This window comes from Dendrobates tinctorius, unplaced genomic scaffold, assembly GCF_039654945.1.
Source record: "Dendrobates tinctorius isolate UK_male_01 unplaced genomic scaffold, ASM3965494v1 ptg000270l, whole genome shotgun sequence".
NCBI lineage: Eukaryota > Metazoa > Chordata > Amphibia > Anura > Dendrobatidae > Dendrobates > Dendrobates tinctorius.
The window spans coordinates 3,292,156-3,316,496 of record NW_027361937.1 but is presented as its reverse complement, the minus strand read 5'-3'; the positions used below and the strand labels follow the sequence as shown (position 1 = coordinate 3,316,496).

Genomic DNA, 24,341 nt, shown 5'->3' with positions numbered 1-24,341 from the left:
TTTTGCTAAAACTCTTTGGATCCCTAATTCTTGCTTAATTGTTCAGACAGGGAAATCTATTGATACAATTAAAAATGTGTATATTTTCAAGAATGAAGAAAAATTATGTAACACAAAATAGACACAAAGTAAGCAAAACACAGAATTAGAAATATATTATTTTTTTGCAGGCATTAAGAAGTTGAGATTTTCTTTAAGGGAAGACATCTATTCTATTCTTCTGCTTTAATAGATTGTCCACCATGCAGCCAGAATTTATTACTATGACCGCAACCCGATTTCTATGCAAAACACATTTAAGAATACTTTTACCATCATTTATAAAGAGCCAGTTCCAGAAAAACTAAAAGTATCAGGAAAAAGGAAAAACGGTAGTACCTTGGCATTACCTACAAATGCATTTTAATGAGCAAAATCCATCCACAGTGAATAAAAAAGGGCTCACATTCTGCATGTTCATAAATCATCCTTGTTAATGTAGGAGGACAAAACAGAAAGTATTTTTCTACATGAATTTACGAATTTAGACAAGTAATAATTAGTATCTGGTTTGCAAAATGTAAAGGGAACCTGTCATGTAAAAAACGGTATTAACCTGCAGATATGGGCTCTAAGAGCCCCTAGAATTAAATTAACCTTATTCCTCCTGATAGCCTTGGGCTTTCAGTCATAGGGGTTGGGCTACAGTCACCACTCAGTACATAGTGAGCGCTGGCTATAACCACACCCCAGCTCTGACTGACAGCTAGCTCAGCATTAGGCTAGGCTCACACCAGTGTGTATTCTCTCATCCAAGAGAATCCGGTCAATTATGCAAATCATTCTCTGATCAAACACTGAGAGTGTGATCATAGTGTGCTCCGATTCTTTCGGACGAGGAGCAGGTGGAGAAAAACATTTTTCCATTCTGTCAATCTGTGGAAATCAGACTGAACTCAGATGCCATCCGAGTGCAGTCTGATGTGCCCATGGACTCATTGACTTGCATGGCATGACTTGCATGGATCGAAACGTCGCCACAGGAGGCAGAATAAAATGTAAGCCTTTTTTTCACCATTGTCTGAGGCGCTGTCTTTTTTTATCCACAAATGTGCATATGTCTGCACAATCGGTTAGAAATTGACTCCATGAGGATGGTCTGAGTGCCCGACATCCACAGATGGGGGTTGTGCTTGCAAGGGTTTATTTATAGAGGAAATACTTCATGCAGGGAGGTAAAGAGTTAAACAGTATTAAAGGCACAGTACAATACAATGGTTCAAATCATGACAATTAGGTAGCAAGAGTATGAGGAAGTCCTAACACTACAACTCCTGCTGCGCACTCAATAGCGCCGGCAACGGCGGGCACAGCGCCTCCTCCTGGATGGTACTGTAGTTGTTGGTCCGTCTTCCGGCGACAGTGGTCGGTCTCCGGTACCTTCAACTGCTCCTTGTCCATATACTGCTGTGGCTATTAAAGGTACGGGCCACAGACCTGTACGAGCCCAACCTGGCTCCTTAACTTTCTTAACTGATGTAGTAAGGTTACAAAGGTCAGGACAACTATTCTGTGTCCACGTCAGCGTGCGAGTGTCAGTCCTAGTTTCAGTTCTGGACCCGGCATGCAGGTACCTGCAGTCCGGTCCACCTCCCTACACTCTCCTCTCCTTTAGCTTACCATTCCATGGACGAGAACTCTTCGTGCTCTTCTTTGCTCTTTTGAGGGGGGACAGATGCCCACAATTTTCGCGTCCTCTCCTGCCTTTCTTCTTCCACATACTGCCAAACGAAATGGTCTAGAAGTTGCTCGCCGGTCAGGTCGAGAAATTCTTCCTCTTCTTCATCGGTAGCCATAGAAGAAAATTCCTCAGACCAATTTTGTGTTGTCACCTTAAGTTTTTCAACAGCATCCTTTATCTTCTTTTTCTTCTTCTTAGCTTTGCCGCCAGCAGACGATTGAGTATACTGTTCGTCCTTTTCTTTATCTTCATCGGAAAGCTTAGGGACTTCTTGCTCGGGCCTTAGTACTAGTTCTTCTCCATAATTCCCCCACTCTTTGGTAGGCGCATTCCCGTCAGAACTGGGATCGAATGAATTAAGACCATTCAAGCCGGACCCTTCGTCATCCGCACTGGGCTCTGCAGGCGTCATTTCCCATTGCTTTCAGCCACACTCTTTGCCTCACACAGCTACTTCATCTCTTCCATCCGGTCAGGACCTTGTCAGCTGACGGCCGGCAAGCTTTCCACCTCAGGGGATTACATTAGTGGCTCTTCCTTCTCATCAACGAGAACCGTTGGAGCGGGAGTTTCGGAAACACTTGTCACCTTCTCTCCTTTGTCTGGGTCTTCGTATTCAGGTTGGAGATCCACCAGACTCGCCTCCACGTGCCTGGACAGAGCGGACATCTCTCCGTGGACAGATGACACCTCCTCCGCCTCTTCTCAGCATCTGATGTCATGGCTCCTTCTTGCTCTGGATGGGACGCTCCTCTTCCTGCCATACCACTCCAGGGATGACATTCCCTCCAATTAGCAGGACCTTCGGAGGAATGAGCAGTTCTCCGCCATCGTCGGTTTCTGGTAAGGCAATTTCTGGACAGGTTTCCCACTCTTCCGCATGACCAGCACTTTCTGTACCTGTCTGGTGAGCGCTTCCTTCTGGATCGTCAGACACTGCGGGGAGTGTATCCCTTCTCCGAGCGCTCTTCACTCCACGACCTGGAAGCAGTTTTCAGGGCGACAACTGGGGTACCTCTGATGCTTCACACCGCTTCTCTAACTACTTCTATTCTCCACGGGGTATGACGCTGGGCTTCAAGATGGCAGCAAGGGCTTTCCTCAGACTTTCAACTTCTTCCCTTATTTTTTGCGTTCCTTGATGTAGTTTGTGGGACCATTTCGGCTCTTCTTAGTTCGGGGTGCGTACTCCGCAACACCGGACCATCCGTGTCAAGGCTGCAATCCCCTGCTCCTGCTCGCGTATGCACACTTCACTCCCTACTTCAGTAAAAGTCACGCGTGGGTTTGTCTGCAAGTGCTCCCGCAAAGCCTGCTTTAACAGCACGTCTCGCAATCCTGTCACCAACTGGTCTCACAGCACAGTCCCCCGCCTGCACTGTCTTTCTTAGTAGTGGCAGTGTGGATTTCCTGTAGCACATTCATATACTGTGTCACAGTCTCCCCCTCTCTTTGAATACGCCTAAATAGACGTATGCGGAACTCCCTTTTGTCCGTGGAGTCTCCAGGCATCTCTTCAAGTATTTGCAGAGCGTGCCGCTCACTGCTCTGCACGCTGCTCTCAGCGTTGCCCTCTGTTCTGCTCTGTGCCAGACTCCCCTTCTTTGTGCGCTTCCTTCTCTTATTCCTCCGACGCTGAGTGCCCTATTCCCTCTCCCCACTCTCCTTGGACAGCATGAAATTCCGTCTCCCTCTGGCTTTCCTCAGACAGCAGGGGTAGGTCTGCCCCACTCAGGCTTCCCCCGAGAACACAAGATGCAGCCTTTTCAGTTCCAGACCCAGCCCGCAGTCTGGTCCACCTCCCTACATGCTCACACTGGCAGAAAAAAAGTTCATCTCGCTCCGAGAGTGAAGGGCCATGAGACTCAGTGGGGACCATGGCCTGAGCAAACTGTAACGCTCGTGCCCAGATAGCATGATGCGAGCGAGGATTGTGGCCCCACTGTACCACAAACCAGACTACCCTGGAGGGGCGTGATTAAGCAGATACCTTGGTGTTCGCTGGAACCTCTAGTGGTGAGGTCAGGCTTGTGCGGCAGGTAGCTGCCAGGTACCACTCCAGGGCTGTGTCTGACAGTAGCAGCTGATCAGACTGGGGAACTGAACACTAATGACAGGTGCAGGCAAGTACAGACGGGCAACACTGGCACGGCTAGCATGGCTGGCACTCTGGCAGGTGGGCACAGCTGGCACTCTGGCAGGTGGGCACAGCTGGCACTATGGCAGACAGGCGGGCAAGGATCAGACTAGAGGAACCAGAACTGTTACAGGTAGGGCAGGAACACAGGCAGGTACGAGTAGGATAAGGGAGCAGGTAGGAACCAGTTCAGACTGGAGGGGCAGGAACTGTTAAGAACCAGCTCAGACTAGAAGGACAAAGACCCTCATGGCATGGGATGGGAGCAGAGCCGAACAGCAAGGTGCAGAACAGGAGAAGAGGAGAACCGCAAGATGCAGAACGGGAGCAGAGCAGAGCCGCGGGTCAAGGAATGGAAGCAGAGCAGAGCCACAGGGTGCGGAGCGGAGAGCAGAGCGAAGTCGCATGGTGTGGAACGGAGGGTAGCACAGAGCCGCAGTGTGTGGACAGCAAAGCAGAGCCGCAATGTTGCGCTGCTGCTATGCAGGTAGTTGCAAGCTCTGCTAGATGGCAATAGAGTGGAGGGAGGACTGCACACAGCAAGAGCAGACCTGCAGCGCAGCAGCGAGGCTACCAGCAGGTGCCAGCAGAATAGTCAAACAAGTTGGGTCGATATTAGTCTGTAGCGCAATACCAAATGAATAAACAAACACAGAGTCAGAAGCAAGCCAAATGGGTCAGTACCAGTCAGGAACAGATATGCTAAAGACAAGAGACAAACAGCAGGTCAGGGTCCAAGCCAATTCAAATACCAAAAAGTCAAAAACATAAAAGGGGAACACAGAGTAGGGACGGGAAAAGGAGAACGAACAGACATGGGCAAAGTCCGCAACAGCAGAAGGGCAAATCAGGGTATACAAGGAGTCAGCTACTCACGCCGTAGGCAGAAGCTATAATTGACACCTCCTGCAGGAAGCAGTGAAGAGAAATAACCTGCCTAGTGCCAGAACGAGGCAGAGAAAAGTTAACCCTTGACATGATCAGGCTGGTGTGGAGCAGAGAGCAGAGCACAGCTGCAGGGCGCGAAGCGGAGAGCAGAGCAGTGCTGCAGGGCATGGAGCAGAGAGCAGAGCCGCACGATGTGGAGTGGAGAGCAGAGCAGAGAAACAGAGCATGGAGCGGAGAGCAGAGCAGAGATGCAGGGTACACAGGGTACAGAGCTGAGTAGGGAAGGAAACAGACAAGGATATGAACATGTACAAGAAACGGACTTAGTACAGACAAGGCCGGACACAGGAACAAGTTCAGGACAAAGGATTCAGGCCTGGGTATACAGCCCCCAGGGTGGAAAATCCAGACACAAAAGAGCACAGAAACAGGCCTGGGTATGCAGCCACCAGGGAGCGAAAAACAGGACAGGACCTGGCAACTCAGTAGCAGAATAGAGACTGAGAGCTTTTTGCTTAGGCATCTCCGTATGGGTGGAGATGCCTTAAGTACCCAATACCTCTTGTCAATAGGCTGGGGACACACTGAGAGGGTGCACCCTGTCTCTATAAGACTCAGGAAGTGTCGGCACCTCCACCCTAAGCATACAGCCAGGAAGCACACAGCAAGCAAAGGACATGAGGTTCACAGCATGGAACAGACAAAGGACAGAACTCACAGCATGGCCCGGATTGGTAAGTAAAATCGGAGATGGGAAGCCATGCAGTAATGCCGGCAGTGATGTTAGAGTACCCCCCCTTATGTCCCCTCTTCCTCAAGCATGCCAGGATCGTCTGCAGAAGGAGTATAGCCCAACTTTCCTCTGGACCATGCACCATCCAGTCCATCAAGACATCCTTATTATAAAATGAAGCAGGCGTGATATTAGGAATCCCAGAATGCCAAGTCTCTCTCTGCCCGACAAGGTCAGCTCCCACCACAGAAGATAGAACAATCTGGACCTCTTCCTCCTGGTTGGTGGAAAGCAGAGATTTGAATTCATCTGGTTTGGCATCTTCATCAACCGACCACATGGAAACTGAAGGCTCTCTCGCAGGATCCATCTTCTGAATTTTATCCAGAGGAAGACATCCTAGAGGTAAGGATGTTCCTGGGAACTGATTACTGGTACAATCATTGGAGATGTGTGGAGAGAACGTCACCGCTTCCCTTTCTTTGATGACATCAGGACACCATGACTAGCAGACCAGGTGAAGAAGAATAGGACACTGCTGACTGACCTCGACGTATGGAAACAAGGCACCTCTCCTGATTTGGTTGGTCTCAACGAAGCACACCACTGAGTATGCAGACTTGAACAACTAGTGGAGTTCTTGGCTCTGAATGACCAGTAGGCATACCAGACAGCATGTGGAAGACTATCTTCTCCATGTATAATGCTCCGACTTGCAGCCGTAATTGTTCCTGCAAGACTAGCCAGTCTCCCCTGCTTTGCGCGCTTTCTTCTCTTATTCCTCCAACGCTAGATGCCCTTTTCCAGCTCTCCCCGCCCTCCTGGGACAGCAGGAAGCTTAATCTCCATCTGGACAGCAGGGGAAGGTCCGCCTCACTCAGGCTTCTTCCCGGGAACAGGAGATGCAGCCTTTTCAGTTCCCGACCCGGCATGCAGGTGCCCGCAGTCCAGTCTACCTTCCTACATGCTCATACTGGCAGAAAAAAGTTCATCTCGCTACGAGAGCGAAGGGCAATGGGACTCAGCGGGGACCATGGCCTGAGCAAACTGTAACACTCGCGCCCAGATCGGATTATGCGAGCGAGGATTGTGGCCCCACTGTGCCACAAACCAGACTACCCTGGAGGGGCGTGACTAAGCAGGGGAAGGTCCGCCTCACTCAGGCTTCTTCCCGGGAACAGGAGATGCAGCCTTTACAGTTCCCGACCCTACATGCAGGTGCCCGCAGTCCGGTCCACCTTCCTACATGCTCATACTGGCAGAAAAAAGTTCATCTCACTCCAAGAGCGAAGGGCAATGGGACTCAGCGGGGACCATGGCCTGAGCAAACTGTAACACTCGCGCCCAGATCGGATTATGCGAGCGAGAATTGTGGCCCCACTGTGCCACAAACCAGACTACCCTGGAGGGGCGTGGCTAAGCAGCTACCTTGGTGTTCGCTGGAGCCTCTAGTGGTGAGGTCTGGCTTGTCTGGCAGGTAGCTGCCAGGTACCACTCCAGGGCTGTGCCTGGCAGTAGCAGTTGATCCCACTAGGTAACTGAAAACTAATGACAGATGCAGGCAAGTACAGATGGGCAAGACTGGCATGGGTGTCACTCTGGCAGGCAGGCACGGCTGGCACTATGGCAGGCAGGTGGGCATGGCTGGCACTCTGGCAGGTGGGCGGGAACGGCTGGCACTCTGGCAGGCAGAGATCAGACTGGAGGAACGGAAACCGTTACAGGTGGTGCAGGATCACAGGCAGGTAAGAGTAGGATAAGAGATCAGGTAGGAACCAGTTCAGATTGGAGGGACAGGAACTGTTAAGAACCATTTCAGATAAGAAGGACAAAGACCTGCAGGGCGCGGGACTGGAGCAGAGCAGAACCGCAAGGTGCGGAACGGGAACAGAGCAGAACTGCAAGGTGCGGAACAGGAGCAGAGCCGCAGGTTTCGGAGTGGAGAGCAGAGCAGAGCCACAGGGTGTGGAGCGCAGAGCAAAGCAGAGTCGCAGAGTGCAGGGCAGAATGCAGAGCCGCAGGATGCTGAGCGGAGAGCAGAGCAGAGCTGCAGGGAGAGGAGCAGAGAGCAGAGCCGCAGGGTAAACAGCCCCCAGGGTGGAAAATCCAGACACAAAAGAGCACAGAAACGCGCCTGGGTATGCAGCCCCCAGTTTAGGCGGAAAACAGGACAGTACCTGGCAACTCAGTAGCAGAATAGAGACTAAGAGCTTTTTGCTTAGGCATCTCCCTATGGGTGGAGATGCCTTAAGTACCCTATACCTCTTGGCAATAGGCTGGGGACACACTAGGAGGGTGCACCCTGTCTCTATAATAGAATAGGAAATGCAGCCACCTTTAGTACATGGCCAGGAAGCACACAGCAAGCAAAGGACATGAGGTTCACAACATGTGACAGGCAAAGGACAGAACTCATAGCATGGCCCGGATTGGTAAGATGGGAGATGGGAAGCCATGCAGTGATGCTGGCAGGGATGTTACACCATCACCATAGTAAAGTGAAACTAATATCCACATTTCTGTAATACTTACAGAAATCAACTAATGATATATATTTATGAAAATCTTATATTTTCATCTATTAGAACTGATAGGTAATCTTTCATGGGAATCAGTAGTAGTACCAACCATGCTAATCCGTCAATATGGACATGTAGGTCATAGAAAATTGACCACAATGATACCTTGACATCTGCTATTCTTAATACAGAGAAATCCACATTTTTCTTAATATGTAAATGAGCTGTTAAGATCTATGGGCAGGACACAGATCTCCCTGAGACTCTGCCTCTAGAGCTTATTATAAATGAAAGTAAGCATTACCAATATGAGACATGTAGACCAGGTGACCAGACTAAGTCATTACATGTCTCACACTGGTGATGTGTTTGTAAAATGTCTTTCATTTAAAATAAGCTCTGATTCTCTGGCAACAGACATGGTGGAGGAGTGGGTTTCCTTCTTTTGAAAAACTGCTCCTTTAACCCTATCCACCCCCCACCCTCCCTTATCCTCCCTTATTTCGAGGTTCACTCTATCCGTATCTACTCTCCCTCTAATCTCCAAATGGCTGTCATATACCTACCACCGGGCTCAGCCACTGCCTTCATCGACCAATTCTCCACCTGGCTCCTCCGCTTTCTCTCTGCTGACATCCCCACCATCATCATCCCCATTGACACCCACCAGCCAGCAGCCTCCAAACTCCTGTCACTTACCTCATCCTTTGGACTTACTCAGTGGTCCTCCACAGCCACCCACACAGATGGACATACATTAGACCTCTTCACCCGCCTCTGTTCCCTACCTAATCTCACAACCTCTCCCTTCCCCCTATCTGACCACCATCTACTCACCTTCTCATCCTTGTCCTCCATACCTGCCCCCCATGTACAGCCACTAGCACATCCTCGCAGAAACCTTGCATACCTAGACACTCACAGACTCTCAGATTCTCTTCTACCTGTCCTCCATATCTTCACTCCACGATATGGACTCCGCCACCGCTTTCTTCAATGCCACCCTCACATCAGCCATAGACTCAGTTGCCCCTCTCATGCATGGCAAAGTGCGACAAATCAATAGGCAACCCTGGCACAACAACCTCACCAAAAAACTTCGACAAGCATCCAGGGTCGGGAAGCGGCGTTGGAAAAAAAACACTCCTGCCAGACGACCTCACTGCTCTCAAACAAGCTACACTTGCCTTCAAATCAGCCCTCACCTCTGCTAAACAGACCTATTTCACAAACCTTGTATCTTCATTATCCCACAACCCAAAATAACTGTTCAGCACATTTAAATCTCTCCTCCGCCCACCACTGCCACCTCCAACTCCCTTCATCTCTGCTGAGGACTTTGCCACCTACTTCAAAAGCAAGATCGACCAAACAAGGCAAACCTTTACTGTTCCACCACCCCAACCATGCCACATACCAGACCTCTGCCCTTCCCTAATAACCTCCCTCTCCAACATCTCCTTTCCAAATCACACCTCACCACCTGTGCACTTGACCCATCCCTTCCCACCTGCTCCCCAACCTCACTAACGCGCTCATCCCAGCCATAACCCATCTCTTCAACCTATCGCTATCTTCTGGTACCTTCCCCTCTGCCTTCAAACATGCCACCATCACACCCATCCTTAAAAAAAACAAACCTTGACCTAACTGCTATGCCCAGCTATCACCCCATATCACTGCTCCCATTTGCTTCCAAAATCCTTGAGCAGAACGTCCATGCTCAACTTTCCTCCCACCTCTCATCTAACTCCCTCCTCGACGTCCTCCAATCTGGCTTCAGCCCCCAATGAAACTGCCCTGACCAAAATTACTAATGACTAGTGTTGAGCATTCCGATACTGCAAATATCAGGTATCGGCCGATATTCGCTGTATCGGAGTTCCGATACTGAGTTCCGATATTTTTACAATATCGAATACCGGAATCGGAAGTTCCCATAATGCAATGAGCCAGTTGTGTTAGCCATGTTAACTAATGGCATGGCTGTGATTGGAAGCTGAAATGATGTCATCATGATGCGCGGTCAGTGTGGGCCTGCCGGGGGTCTGTGCGGGCTGCCGGGGGTCTGTGCGGGCTGCCGGGTGTCTGTGTAGGCCTGCCGGGGGTCTGTGTGGGCAAGCCGGGGGTCTCTGCGGGCTGCCGGGGGTCTCTGCGGGCTGCCGGGGGTCTCTGCGGGCTGCCGGGGGTCTGTGCGGGCCTGCCAGGGGTCTGTGCGGGCCTGCCGGGGGTCGGTACGGGCCTGCCGGGGTCTGTGCGGGCCTGCCGGGGGTCTGTGCTGGCCTGCCGGGGGTCTGTGCGGGCTGCCGGGGGTCTGTGCGGGCCTGCCGGGGGTTGTGTGTGTGTGCAGGCATTGTCCGATGGGACTACAAGTCCCATCAGGCTGTGCCTGCTACAATAACAGTGATTGACATATTAGCCAATGATGGGACAGTAGTAGTCCCATCATCCGGCTAATGTGTTGAATGTAAAAAAGAAAAAAACATACATACTACATACATACTACATGCATACTACATATATACAACATTCATACAGCATACATACATACTACATTCATACAACATACATACATATTACATACATACTACATAAATACTACATTCATACAACATACATACATACTACATAATACATACATACTACATATATACTACATTCATACAACATACATACTACATATATACTACATTCATACAACATACATACATACATACTACATAATACATACATACTACATATATACTACATTCATACAACATACATACATACTACATACATACAACATGCTACATACATACATACAACATACATACTACATACAATACATTCATACAATACATACATATAGACATACAGTACATATAACATAGAGTACATACTCTCCATCACTTGTCACTTTGATCCTCGAAGCCAGTGTCATCTGTAAAAAATATTAAAATAACAAACAACCAACATACTCCCTGATCCGCAGAAAACCACGAGTGTCCCACGACGATCTCCCACAGTGCATCACTGAGAGGTTACTATAGTTCACTGGTCTCACTTTATGGCAAAAGCTGCGTGGGAACTTTCTCACACAGCAATGCCAAAAGTGAGACTAGGGACTATTTTTTTACAGTGGTGGAGGAATACATTGCGGAAGGATACCTATCTCCCGTCAATGTATTCCTGGAGCCCCTAGAGAGCGGTCGCATCAGCTGATGCTGCTGTTCTCCACGGGAGTTCGTCATGGGACACTCGTGGATTTCTGCGGATCAGTGAGGATATTGGTTGTTTGCTATTTTAATATTTTTTTACAGGTGGACACTGGCTTCAGGTATCAAAGTGATAAGTGATGGTGAGTATGTACTCTATGTTATATGTACTGTATGTCTATATGTATGTATTGTATGGATGTATGAATGTATTGTATGTAGTATGTATATGAACCTATATAGAAATGGAGTATAACGCCAAAAAATTCAACTAATTATATTATAGTATCAAAATTATTTGCTCTTTATTAGTACAGGTGCAAAACAAGTACATTAAAAAGTACAATCAATATGATCAGGGAACAGAGATGACATAGAGGAATGGAATCGCCGCACATATATGGTGAGTACAATGGTAAAAGGATAAAAAATCCCAAGTCTACATGGAAACCCATGCCCATGCTGCAAAGTCTCACATATGGCCATCTATTAAGGTTACTGCCAAAGGGCATAAGGAATTCGTACAAAAAATGAAGGACATACAATTGTTCCTAAGAAAAATCTTACTACGTAAACTTCACACAAAACCGGTTGACAGGACTACTTTGTGTTCCTCGGCGGAACAGGAAGCTTTGGGCATATTGGAGGAACTAGAACGGGAGGGATCATCTAATCCTCCAGGTATTTTTCCTACTTCTGTTGTGCCGAGGTCTTCCACATTTCCCCCTTTCTCCTTATGTCCATCGATTGAGATATTCAATAAACTTGTGGTGAAAGATATAAAAACATTAACAAGGACACACAAGGGGGATAATTTGACAAGGGCACATAGAATTGCCTTGAAGGAACTAAAATCTTTAAAGGATATCGTGATAAAATCAGCAGACAAAGGGGGGAATGTGGTTATTTGGCCAACATCAAAGTATGAAAAAGAAGCCTTTCGGCAGTTAAGAGATCGTGAATCTTCTGCTATCCTCCCACATAATCCAACTAGTTCCTTTGGTGAAGTCATTTATGAAATTTTGGATGTTGCCTTCAACCAAGGCATTATCCCTAAAAAGATTTTCGACGGATTATTAGTTAAAAGCCCTGTGGTCCCTACCTTCTATCTTCTGCCGAAGATACATAAAGACCCAGTGGATCCTCCTGGACGTCCGATTGTCTCTGGCATAGGAGGGCTTTGCGATCCCATCTGTAAGTTCATTGAACATTATTTGCATCCCTTAGTGGAGATGCTGCCCTCCTATGTCAGGGACACTACGGATGTCCTGAGAAAACTCGATGGTCTCCATCTTGAACCTGGCATGTTGTTTGCTACGATTGATGTAGAGTCCCTATATACATGCATTGGACATAGTGATGGATTGGAAGCAGCGGAGTTTTTTCTTGGCATGAGTAATCTAGATATGGCCTTACGGTCCTTGATCGTGGAATTGCTTGAGTTTATTTTAACTCATAACTATTTTACTTTTAAGGACAAATTCTATCTGCAGCGACGCGGCACTGCAATGGGCGCGGCCTGTGCGCCATCTTACGCAAACCTCTTCCTGGGCCACTGGGAGAGGGAGGTTTTCGGGGATGGTGCATGCGCCGCGTCCCATGTGCAGTGCTGGTATCGTTATATCGACGATGTCTTTATGATTTGGCAGGGTACCGAGCCTGACCTCATCGACTTCATTTGTGGTTTAAATCAAAATTGCCGTAATATCAAACTGACCCACAGGGTGGCGGCGAGTGAGATTGATTTTTTAGACATTAAGATCACGTTATGTGGGGATGGTGCAATTCAAACTGACGTGTTCCGGAAGGAAACGTCTGTCAATTCTTTACTGCATGCATCATCTGCCCACAATGCATCAACCATTCGGGCCATTCCTGTGGGTCAGTTTTTGAGAATGAAGCGAATATGTTCCACCAATGAGGTCTTTGAGGATAGGGCTCGGGATCTTGCCCAGCGGTTCCGTGATCGTGGATATAGTATGAGAAATATTAAATCGGGCTATTCTCGTGCCAGGAGGACTCCTCGCCAACAACTTCTTGACTCTAAACAACATGCCGGTTCTGTGAGGGAACAACCACTGAGGTGTATTATGACCTACAATAATCAGTGGAATAAGAAAAGAGAGATCATGGGAAAACACTGGTCTGTTTTACAAACAGATATCACATTAAAGGGAATCCTGCCCGATAGACCCCTTCTGACCGCTAGAAGGGGAAGAAATTTGAAAGATTATCTCGTAAGAAGTCACTATGTGGCTAAATCCACTAACCCTTTGTGTGCCAGGCCCCAGAGGTGGGGATGTTACCCATGTGGCACATGTTTGGCCTGCCAAAATATTGTTAGGGCAACCACTTTTAAGGCGGCCGATGGTGGTATGGAATACCATATCACAAATTATATCTCTTGTAGCACCACATATGTGGTATATTACGCCACATGTGCATGTAACTTGATCTATGTGGGACTCACCTCTAGGGAGCTTCGCACTAGGGTTAGGGAACATGTAAGGGACATAAGGGTGGCAAAGGAGATCTCAGATGTCACAATATTAAAGACTATCCCTCGGCACTTTAAGCAAGTCCATAATTGCGATCCACGGACCTTTAAAGTTAAAGGGATTGACAAGGTACATCTTGGTACTAGGGGTGGAGATTATAAGAAGGTCTTAGCCCAGCTAGAGTGTCGGTGGATAGTCACTCTAGGGTCCATGACACCTTATGGACTCAATGAGAAGCTATCCTTTGCCCCCTTTTTGTAATGTCAACATGTCTTTCTGGCTTTTTATATGTGTATGTATATATAAGGAATTTTTTTTGTTCTTGTTTTTAATTGCTGTTTTTTATTTCTCATTTTTTCAGTGTACAATTAGCATGAATTCTTGTATATATTGCGGGGTTCATTCTGGGCGCACGAATTGGAACCGCGGAGGGAAGGGTGGAGAAACAATCACCTGCTTGTATGCAGGACATGGAATTGAAGAAAAAGGAAGAAAATTCCCTCAGTTTTTATACTGACCCTTTGGTCATGCAGATTTTGCAGAGCCATCTTTGTTAGCTATTTTTTGTGCTTTAACTTTAATGTTTGGATATATAGCACATTAAATGATATTTTGTATCTTAATTAGATGAGATGACATATTGCACTCTCTTGATATAATGATCAATAATGAAATTGACTATGATTATTTTCTGCGGGGCTATGTCCTGACTGAATGATGTCATATTATATATGAGAAAATGAGTGCTTTGATTATCATCATACTATTTCAATATTTTATATACAATTGAGATATCTGGATATCATTGTATGGTGCTTTTTACATAAATAGTTACAATTGTATATATCTAGACTTTTTTCTTGTTATATGTACATTACTGCTTTTTCTTCTGTAAATCACAATGGCTGTTAAACATACTTTGTGTGGGTTTTGAGAACTATGCTAATTTTATTTGTGGAAGATTGCGGTTTTATATGGCCATTGGTATCAGTGTTGAACTTCTCTTCCCCCCCTCTTCACTCATTTCGCTTCCTTTTCCTTCCTATCCGTGCCTCTCTGTAGGCCGTGTTATTCCATTGTAACTTGCCCTTCTCTTTGCCAATACCAGAAATGGCCGCCGCAGGGTTGCGCATGCGCGGCTGGTCCCGTCGTGAGCGGGCGTACCGGAAGGCGTCAGCACTACCTGGGGCGGGACAATGACGTCAGGAGAGTGGCATCTCTCCTTGTCCCTCCCACAGGTTATGACGGCCGGAAGTGACGTTCTGCGACTGGGGCCCACCTCTCATGCGCTCACATCCTCCCGCGGCGATGCTAATTTCAGACACCTGTGCTATACATATTTTATCCCCCGCACATTCAACAGCACCACATACGCCCCCCGATGAAGCCCAGCGCGAAACGTGCGTAGGGGCTCTGGGGACTGGATACTCCGCACATTTATCTCCTCTATGGGTAAGCTTGGTGGATAACTATTTTTTCTTCCATACTTTTTTGCAGACAGCATATTATGGGAGGAATTTTTTGTATGAATTCCTTATGCCCTTTGGCAGTAACCTTAATAGATGGCCATATGTGAGACTTTGCAGCATGGGCATGGGTTTCCATGTAGACTTGGGATTTTTTATCCTTTTACCATTGTACTCACCATATATGTGCGGCGATTCCAATCCTCTATGTCATCTTTGTTCCCTGATCATATTGATTGTACTTTTTAATGTACTTGTTTTGCACCTGTACTAATAAAGAGCAAATAATTTTGATACTATAATATAATTAGTTGAATTTTTTGGCGTTATATTCCATTTCTATATAGGTTCATATACTTCTAAAGGAGTTGCCTCCCTATTTAGCCATTTTGAACGTTCTTTTTTCTAGATAGAAAAAGTACTATGTTCATTGATATGTTGGATTATGTAAAATTATGTAGTATGTATGTAGCATGTATGTTGTATGTATGTAGCATGTTGTATGTATGTAGTATGTATGTAGTATGTATGTATGTTGTATGAATGTAGTATATATGTAGTATGTATGTATTATGTAGTATGTATGTATGTTGTATGAATGTAGTATATATGTACTATGTATGTAGTATGTAGTATGTATGTATGTTGTATGAATGTAGTATATATGTAGTATGTATGTATTGTGTAGTATGTATGTATGTTGTATGAATGTAGTATATATGTAGTATGTATGTTGTATGAATGTAGTATATATGTAGTATGTATGTATGTTGTATGAATGTAGTATATATGTAGTATGTATGTATGTTGTATGAATGTAGTATATATGTACTATGTATGTAGTATGTATGTATGTTGTATGAATGTGTAGTATATATGTAGTATGTATGTATTATGTGGTATGGATGTATGTTGTATGAATGTAGTATATATGAAGTATGTATGTAGTATGTAGTATGTATGCATGTTGTATATATGTAGTATGTATGTAGTATGTATGTTTTTTTTACATTCAACACATTAGCCGGATGATGGGACTACTACTGTCCCATCATTGGCTAATGTGTCAATCACTGTCTATTAGTGTTGAGCATTCCGATACCGCAAGTATCGGGTATCGGCCGATACTTGCTGTATCGGAATTCCGATACCGACTTCCGATATTTTTTCAATATCGGAATTCGGCATCGGAATCGGAAGTTCAGTTGATTGACGGCCTGACGTCATCATGATGCGCGGTGTGTGCGCATCATGATGCGCCGTCATTTCGGGCCTTCCGGGGGTCTCTGCCGGCCTGCCGGGGGGCTGTGCCGGCCTGCCGGGGGGCTGTGTGGACTGCCCGGGGTCTGTACCGGCCTGCCGGGGGGCTGTGCCGGCCTGCCGGTGGTCTGTGCACCCTGTGGGGGTCTGTACCGGCCTGCCGGGGGGCTGTGCCGGCCTGCCGGGGGGCTGTGCTGATGTCCGGGGGTCTGTGCAAGCATCGTCCGATGGGACTACAAGTCCCATCGGGCGATGCCTGCTACCATGACAGTGATTGACACATTAGCCAATGATGGGACAGTAGTAGTCCCATCATCCGGCTAATGTGTTAAATGTTAAAAAAAAAAAAAAAAATACTACATACATACTACATGCATGCTACATACATACTACATGCTACATACATACTACATATATACTACATACATACTACATACATGCTACATACATACTACATGCATGCTACATACATACTACATATATACTACATACATACTACATACATACTGCATGCTACATACATACTACATACATACTACATACATACTACATGCATGCTACATACATACTGCATGCTACATACATACCACATACATACTACATATATACTACATGCATGCTACATACATACTACATGCTACATACATACCACATATATACTACATACATACTACATATATACTGCATGCTACATACATACTACATATATACTACATGCATGCTACATACATACTACATGCTACATGCATGCTACATACATACTACATACATACTACATGCTACATACATACCACATATATACTACATACATACTACATATATACTGCATGCTACATACATACTACATATATACTACATGCATGCTACATACATACTACATGCTACATACATACTACATATATACTACATGCATGCTACATACATACTACATATATACTACATGCATGCTACATACATACTACATGCTACATGCATGCTACATACATACTACATACATACTACATGCTACATACATACCACATATATACTACATACATACAATACATTCATACAATACATACATAGACATACAGTACATATAACATAGAGTAACATACTTACCAATACTTGTCACATTGTTCCCCGAAGCCATTGTCGTCTACGGAATAAATATTAACATAACAAACCACAAAAATACTCACCCACGATCCGAAGCAGTCCACGAGTGTGTCCCACGACGATCTTGGGTAGAGAACGGCAGCATCAGATGATGCTGCCGTTCTCTACGGGCTGCAGGAATCCAATGACGGAAGGTAGGTATCCTTCCGCACTGTATTCCTCCGCCACTTAAAAAAAAAAGTCCCTAGTCTCACTTTATGCCATTGCTGTGTGGGAAATTCCCACACAGCAATGGCATAAAGTGAGACTAGGGACTTTTTTTTTTTAAGTGGCGGAGGAATACAGTGCGGAAGGATACCTACCTTCCGTCATTGGATTCCTGCAGCCCGTAGAGAACGGCAGCATCATCTGATGCTGCAGTTCTCTACCCAAGATCGTCGTGGGACACACTCGTGGACTGCTTCGGATCGTGGGTAAGTATTTTTGTGGTTTGTTATGTTAATATTTATTCCGTAGACGACAATGGCTTTGGGGAACAATGTGACAAGTATTGGTAAGTATGTTACTCTATGTTATATGTACTGTATGTCTATGTATGTATTGTATGAATGTATTGTATGTATGTAGTATATATGTGGTATGTATGTAGCATGTAGTATGTATGTAGTATGTATGTAGCATGCATGTAGCATGTAGTATGTATGTAGCATGCATGTAGTATATATGTAGTATGTATGTAGCATGCATGTAGTATATATGTAGTATGTATGTAGCATGTAGTATGTATGTAGCATGTAGTATGTATGTAGCATGCATGTAGTATATATGTGTTATGTATGTAGCATGTAGCATGCATGTAGCATGCATGTAGTATGTATGTAGTATGTATGTAGCATGCATGTAGCATGTAGTATGTATGTAGCATGCATGTAGTATATATGTAGTATGTATGTAGCATGCATGTAGCATGTAGTATGTATGTAGCATGCATGTAGTATATATGTAGTATGTATGTAGCATGCATGTAGTATATATGTAGTATGTATGTAGCATGTAGTATGTATGTAGCATGTAGTATGTATGTAGTATGTATGTAGTATGTATGTGGTATGTATGTGGTATGTAGTATGTATGTAGCATGCATGTAGTATATATGTAGTATGTATGTAGCATGCAGTATATATGTAGTATGTATGTAGTATATATGTGGTATGTATGTAGCATGTAGTATGTATGTAGCATGCATGTAGTATATATGTAGTATGTATGTGGTATGTATGTAGCATGTAGTATGTATGTAGCATGCATGTAGTATATATGTAGTATGTATGTAGTATGTATGTGGTATGTATGTAGCATGCAGTATGTATGTAGCATGCATGTAGTATATATGTAGTATGTATGTAGCATGTATGTAGTATGTAGTATGAATGTAGCATGTATGTAGTATGCATGTTGTATGTATGTAGCATGTAATTTTTTTTTTTTTTTTTCCTTTAACACATTAGCCGGATGATGGGACTACTACTGTCCCATCATTGGCTAATGTGTCAATCACTGTCATGGTAGCAGGCATCGCCCGATGGGACTTGTAGTCCCATCGGACGATGCCTGCACAGACCCCCGGAGCCTGCACAGCCCCCCGGCAGGCCGGCACAGCCCCCCGGAGCCGGCACAGCCCCCCGGCAGGCCGGCACAGCCCCCCGGCAGGCCGGCACAGCCCCCCGGCAGGCCGGCACAGCCCCCCGGAGCCTGCACAGACCACCGGCAGGCCGGCACAGACCACCGGAGCCTGCACAGACCCCCTGGCAGGCCGGCACAGCCCCCCGAAAGGCCCGTACAGACCCCAGAGAGGCTGTACAAGGGCAGGAAAGGGTTTTTCTTATTCCGATACCGGAAGTCCCATAGACTTGAATGGGACTTCCGGTATCGGAATCGGCGATACCGATACTTTTTTTAAAGATCGGCCGATACCATCCGATACGATACTTTGAAGTATCGGACGGTATCGCTCAACTCTACTGTCTATGTAGCAGGCATAGCCCGATGGGACTTGTAGTCCCATCGGACGATGCCTGCACACACAAACAACCCCCGGCAGGCCCGCACAGACCCCCCGGCAGCCCGCACAGACCCCCGGCAGGCCCGCACAGACCCCCGGCAGCCCGTACAGACCCCGGCAGGCCCGTACCGACCCCCGGCAGGCCCGCACAGACCCCTGGCAGCCCGCACAGACCCCCGGAAGGCCCGCACAGACCCCCGGCAGCCCACACAGGCCCCCGGCAGGCCCGTACAGACCCCCGGCAGGCCAGAACAGACCCCCGGGAGGCCCGTACAGACCCCGCCCACACACACATGCACAGTCTCCGCCCACACACCACCCACACTCTTCCCCCCTCCCGAACTGGATGTGCAAGGAAAGAAAAGGTTTATTTTCATTCCGATATTTGTGCCCCATTGACTTGCATGGGTTTCCGGTAACGGAATCAGCGATACCCAATATTTTTGGGGTATCGGTCCGATCCAATATTTCCCGATATCGGAAGGTATCTCTCAACACTACTAATGACTTACACACAGCTAAAGCTAACAGTTCTCCATCCTCCTCCTTCTAGACCTGTCCTCTGCCTTCGACACAGTCAACCACTGCTACAGATTCTTTCTTCCCTTGGCCTGTCCTGGATAGCCTCATACCTTTCTGACCGCATATTTAGCGTTTCCCACTCCCACACTACCTCCTCATCCCGCCTTCTCTCTGTTGGAGTCCCCCAAAGCTCTGTTCTGGGGCCCCTACTTTTTTCCATCTATACCCTTGGCCTAGGATAACTCATAAGGTCCCATGGCTTCCATTACCACCTGTATGCAGACAACACTCAGATCTACCTCTCTGGCCCAGATGTCACCTCTCTGCTGTCCAGAATCCCAAAGTGTCTATCAGCCATATCCTCCTTTTTCACTTCTCGCTTTCTAAAACTCAATGTAGACAAAACTGAACTTATTATCTTTCCTCCATCTCACATATCTTCCCTACCCGATCTATCTATTAAGGTAAATGGCATCATGCTCTCTCCCGCACCTGAAATCCGCTGCCTCGGAGTGACTCTCGACTCTGCCCTGTCCTTCAAACCACACATCCAAACTCTTGCCACTTCCTGTTGCCTCCAACTCAAAAATATTTCCAGAATCCGTCCCTTCTTCAGCCCTCAATCTACTAAAACTCTTGTACATGCCCTCATCATCTCCCACCTTGACTACTGCAACACTCTCCTCTGTGGCCTCCCTGCTAACTCTCTTGCACCACTCCAGTCTGTCCTCAACTCTGCTGCCCAACTAATCCACCTCTTTCCTCGCTACTACCCTGTCTCTCCCCTCTGCAAATCCCTCCACTGGCTCCCAATTCCCCAACGAATCCAGTTCAAACTACTAACACTGACCTACAAAGCCATCCACAACCTGTCCTAACCCTATATCTCTGAACTAATCTCTCAATATTTTCCCTCACGTAATCTTCGATCCTCCCAAGACCTCCTACTCTCCTTCACACTTATTCGTTCCTCACACAACCGACTCCAAGATTTCTCCCGAATATCCCCCATCCTCTGGAACTCCATGCCGCAACACGTCCGGTTATCTACCACCCTCGGATCCTTCAAACGGAACCTGAAAACCCATCTTTTCAGGAAAGCCTACAGCTTGGAATGACTATTCTGCCGCCTCACCACCGCCCGAGCTGCCGCCTCATCACCACCAGAGCTGCTGCACCATTGACCTTCTGTCTCTTCCCCACTAACCCATAGAATGTAAGTCCGCAAGGACAGAGTCCTCTCTCCTCTGCACCAGTGTGTCATGGTAAATTTGTTTAATGTTAACGATATCTATAACTTTTTATGTAACCCCCTTCTCATGTACAGCACCATGGAATTAATGGTGCTATATAAATAAATAATAATAATAATGATTCCAGATTTTCATGCAGATTAGGGTCCTGTCCATAGATGTTAACAATTCATCTACATATAAGGAAAATGTGGAGTTCTCTGTAATTACACATTGGACGTCAGATATTAAATTGTCATTTTATTGACGTTTTTATGACCTGCATGCCCATATAGATGGCGTATTAGGGTAGATCCTGCTGGCAGAATCCTTTAAAGCCCAGTTCAATAGTCTTTACTGAAATAGAAAAACCTACAGATATACAAACCACAACCAAATAGCAAAAATAGCTCACCTTTATTGAAATTACACATTTTTAATAAAATCAGTTAAAAAGCGTAAAGGAAGAGTATGATCCATAAAACAATGTGTAGTAAATTCAAGGAACACATGGCATAAAAACACCATATTAGCCAAGTGTAAGTGTAGCCAATAAACTGTAAAGGCTGCCACTCATGAATAAATACTTAAAAGAAGTCTAAACCAGAAAAATACAAAAAAAAATGAGTCCATGTAATGTAGATACTGACAAACACAGTAGCTGATCCCCAACGTACATTTCAATGTCTGCTTCTTTTAGGTAAGTCTTGACCGACATGTTGGAGCTTCTACTACTTTTAGTAATATTAATGACTGTCAGACTGTTGCCTATTTTATATGTATGATTTTGAACCTTTGATGATTTTGACATCTATAGTTCTCTCAGACTTCCTCCTGTGACATTTGGTAGTCCTTCCCCTGCTCCTGCGCCACCGGTAGTCCTTGCATTGTAATATCCTGATCATCCTGATCTTCTTCAGGAAGGTTGAAATTGAATTCTACAGGTTTAATAGGCTGCTGTTCATTGTTTTCCTTAGGTGGTGTCTATGAAAAATATAAAAAAGACAAAAATAATCATGGTAACTATGTTGTGGGTATTGAGGTCTTATACAGATTTGCCTCCACATGGACGCAAGTCTCTTTCTTACCTGTCTTTTTTTGTTCTTGTCCTTACAATATGATTTCCTAACTAAAAGAAAAATAGTAAAAAATGAATCAACCATTGGAGAATATTGGGTAAGAAATAATATATTTACCGTATATACTCGTGTATAACCCCCCTAATTTTGTTACAAGAAACTGGGAAAACTTTTTGACTTGCTTATAAGCCTAGGGTGGAAAATGCAGCAGCTACTGGTAAATTTCAAAACTAAAAATAGATACCAATAAAAGTAAAATTAATTGAGACATCAGTAGGTTAAATGTTTTGGAATATCCATATTGAATCTGGAGCCCCATATATTGCTCCATACAGTTCATGATGGCCCCATAAGATGCTCCATACAAAATACGCCCCATATAATGCTGCACAAAGGTTAAAAATGGCCCCATAAAATGCTCCATAGAATAATATGCCCCATATGCTGCTCCATGAAGGTTATGGACCCATAAAATGCTCTATAGATTATGTCCCCATATGCTGCTCCATAAAATGCTCCAAAGAATAATATGTCCCATATGCTGCTCCATAAAAGTTATGGTCACATAAGATGTTCCATAGATTATGCCCCATAAGATGCTCCATAGATTATGCCCCATAAGATGCTCCATAGAATAATATGCCCCATATGCTGCTCCATAAAGGTTATGGCCCCATAAAATGCTCCATTGATTATGCCCCCATAAGATGCTCCATAGATTATGCCCCCATAAGATGCTCCATAGATTATGCCCCATATGCTGCCCCATAAGATGCTCTATAGATTATGCCCCATAAAATGCTCCATAGATTATGCCCCATATGCTGCCCCATAAGATGCTCCATAGATTAAGCCCACATAAGATGCTCCATAGAATATGCCCCCATAAGATGCTCCATAGATTATGCTCCCATATGATGCTCCATAGAATATGCCCCCGTAAGATGCTCCATAGATTTTGCCCCCATAAGATGCTCCATAGATTATGCCCCCATATGATGCTCCATAGAATATGCCCCCGTAAGATGCTCCATAGATTTTGACCCCATAAGATGCTCCATAGAATAAGCCCCATATGCTGCCCCATAAGATGCTTCATAGATTATGTCCCCATATGCCACTGCTGCTGAAAATAAAAAAATGGCATACTCACCTCTCATCGCTGGGGGCCAGGTGCCGGTGTCACCGCTGGCTCAGGATCCTGACACCTGAGATATTCACCTGTCCCTGTTCCAACGCTGAGACCGGCGCTGCTGTCTGCCGCGTCCTCTGTCAGTGACTGTTCAGGCAGGAGAAGGTGCGGCGTGCACTAACTATGTCACCGCACCCTCTGCTGCCTGAACGTAACTGACAGAGGACGGGGCAGACAGCGGCGAGCAGCATTGGCCCGGGGACAGGTGAATACTGCATATACTTACCCCCTCCTGGCACGGTCTCTGCAGTCCCACCTGCTTCTCCCACGGTCTCCCTTTCTTCCTTCAGCGGTCATGTGGTACCGCTCATTAATGTCATGAATATGCACATATTGATAACTTTAATCAGCGGTACCACATGACCTCTGAAGGAAGGAAGGGAGACCTGGGAGAAGCGGGGTGGCTGCACAGACACGCCGTGGGATAAGTATGTTCTCACACTCCCACTCCCCCTCCTCCACCGACTCCCGGTATATGACTCATGTATCAGCCGAGAGGGGGACTTTCAGCTCAAAAAATTGGGCTGAAAATCTCGGCTTATGCGTGAGTATATACAGTAATAATATGTATATTTACACACATGGTCAAAATTGTTGGTACCCCTCATTTAACCCGTTTACCCCCTAGGGTGGTTTGCACGTTAATGACGGGCCAATTTTTACAATTCTGACCACTGTCCCTTTATGAGGTAATAACTCTGAAACGCTTCCATGGTCCTGGTGATTCTGACATTTTTT

General features: G+C 45.9%; 1 protein-coding gene across 2 annotated transcripts in view; it reads right to left on the bottom strand.

Annotated features, from left to right (window-relative positions):
• Nucleotides 1–21,730: 21,730 nt before the first annotated feature.
• CD40 (CD40 molecule) overlaps nt 21,731–24,341 on the bottom strand; it is a 132,701-nt gene continuing 130,090 nt past the window's right edge. For both annotated transcript variants that reach the window (XM_073559368.1, XM_073559367.1), the window contains exons 8-9: nt 22,421–22,461; nt 21,731–22,316 (exon numbers count right to left, since the gene is read on the bottom strand). In XM_073559368.1, the coding sequence (XP_073415469.1) occupies nt 22,155–22,316; nt 22,421–22,461 (203 nt within the window). In that variant the 3' untranslated portion in view covers nt 21,731–22,154. The remainder of the gene's footprint in view (nt 22,317–22,420; nt 22,462–24,341) is intronic.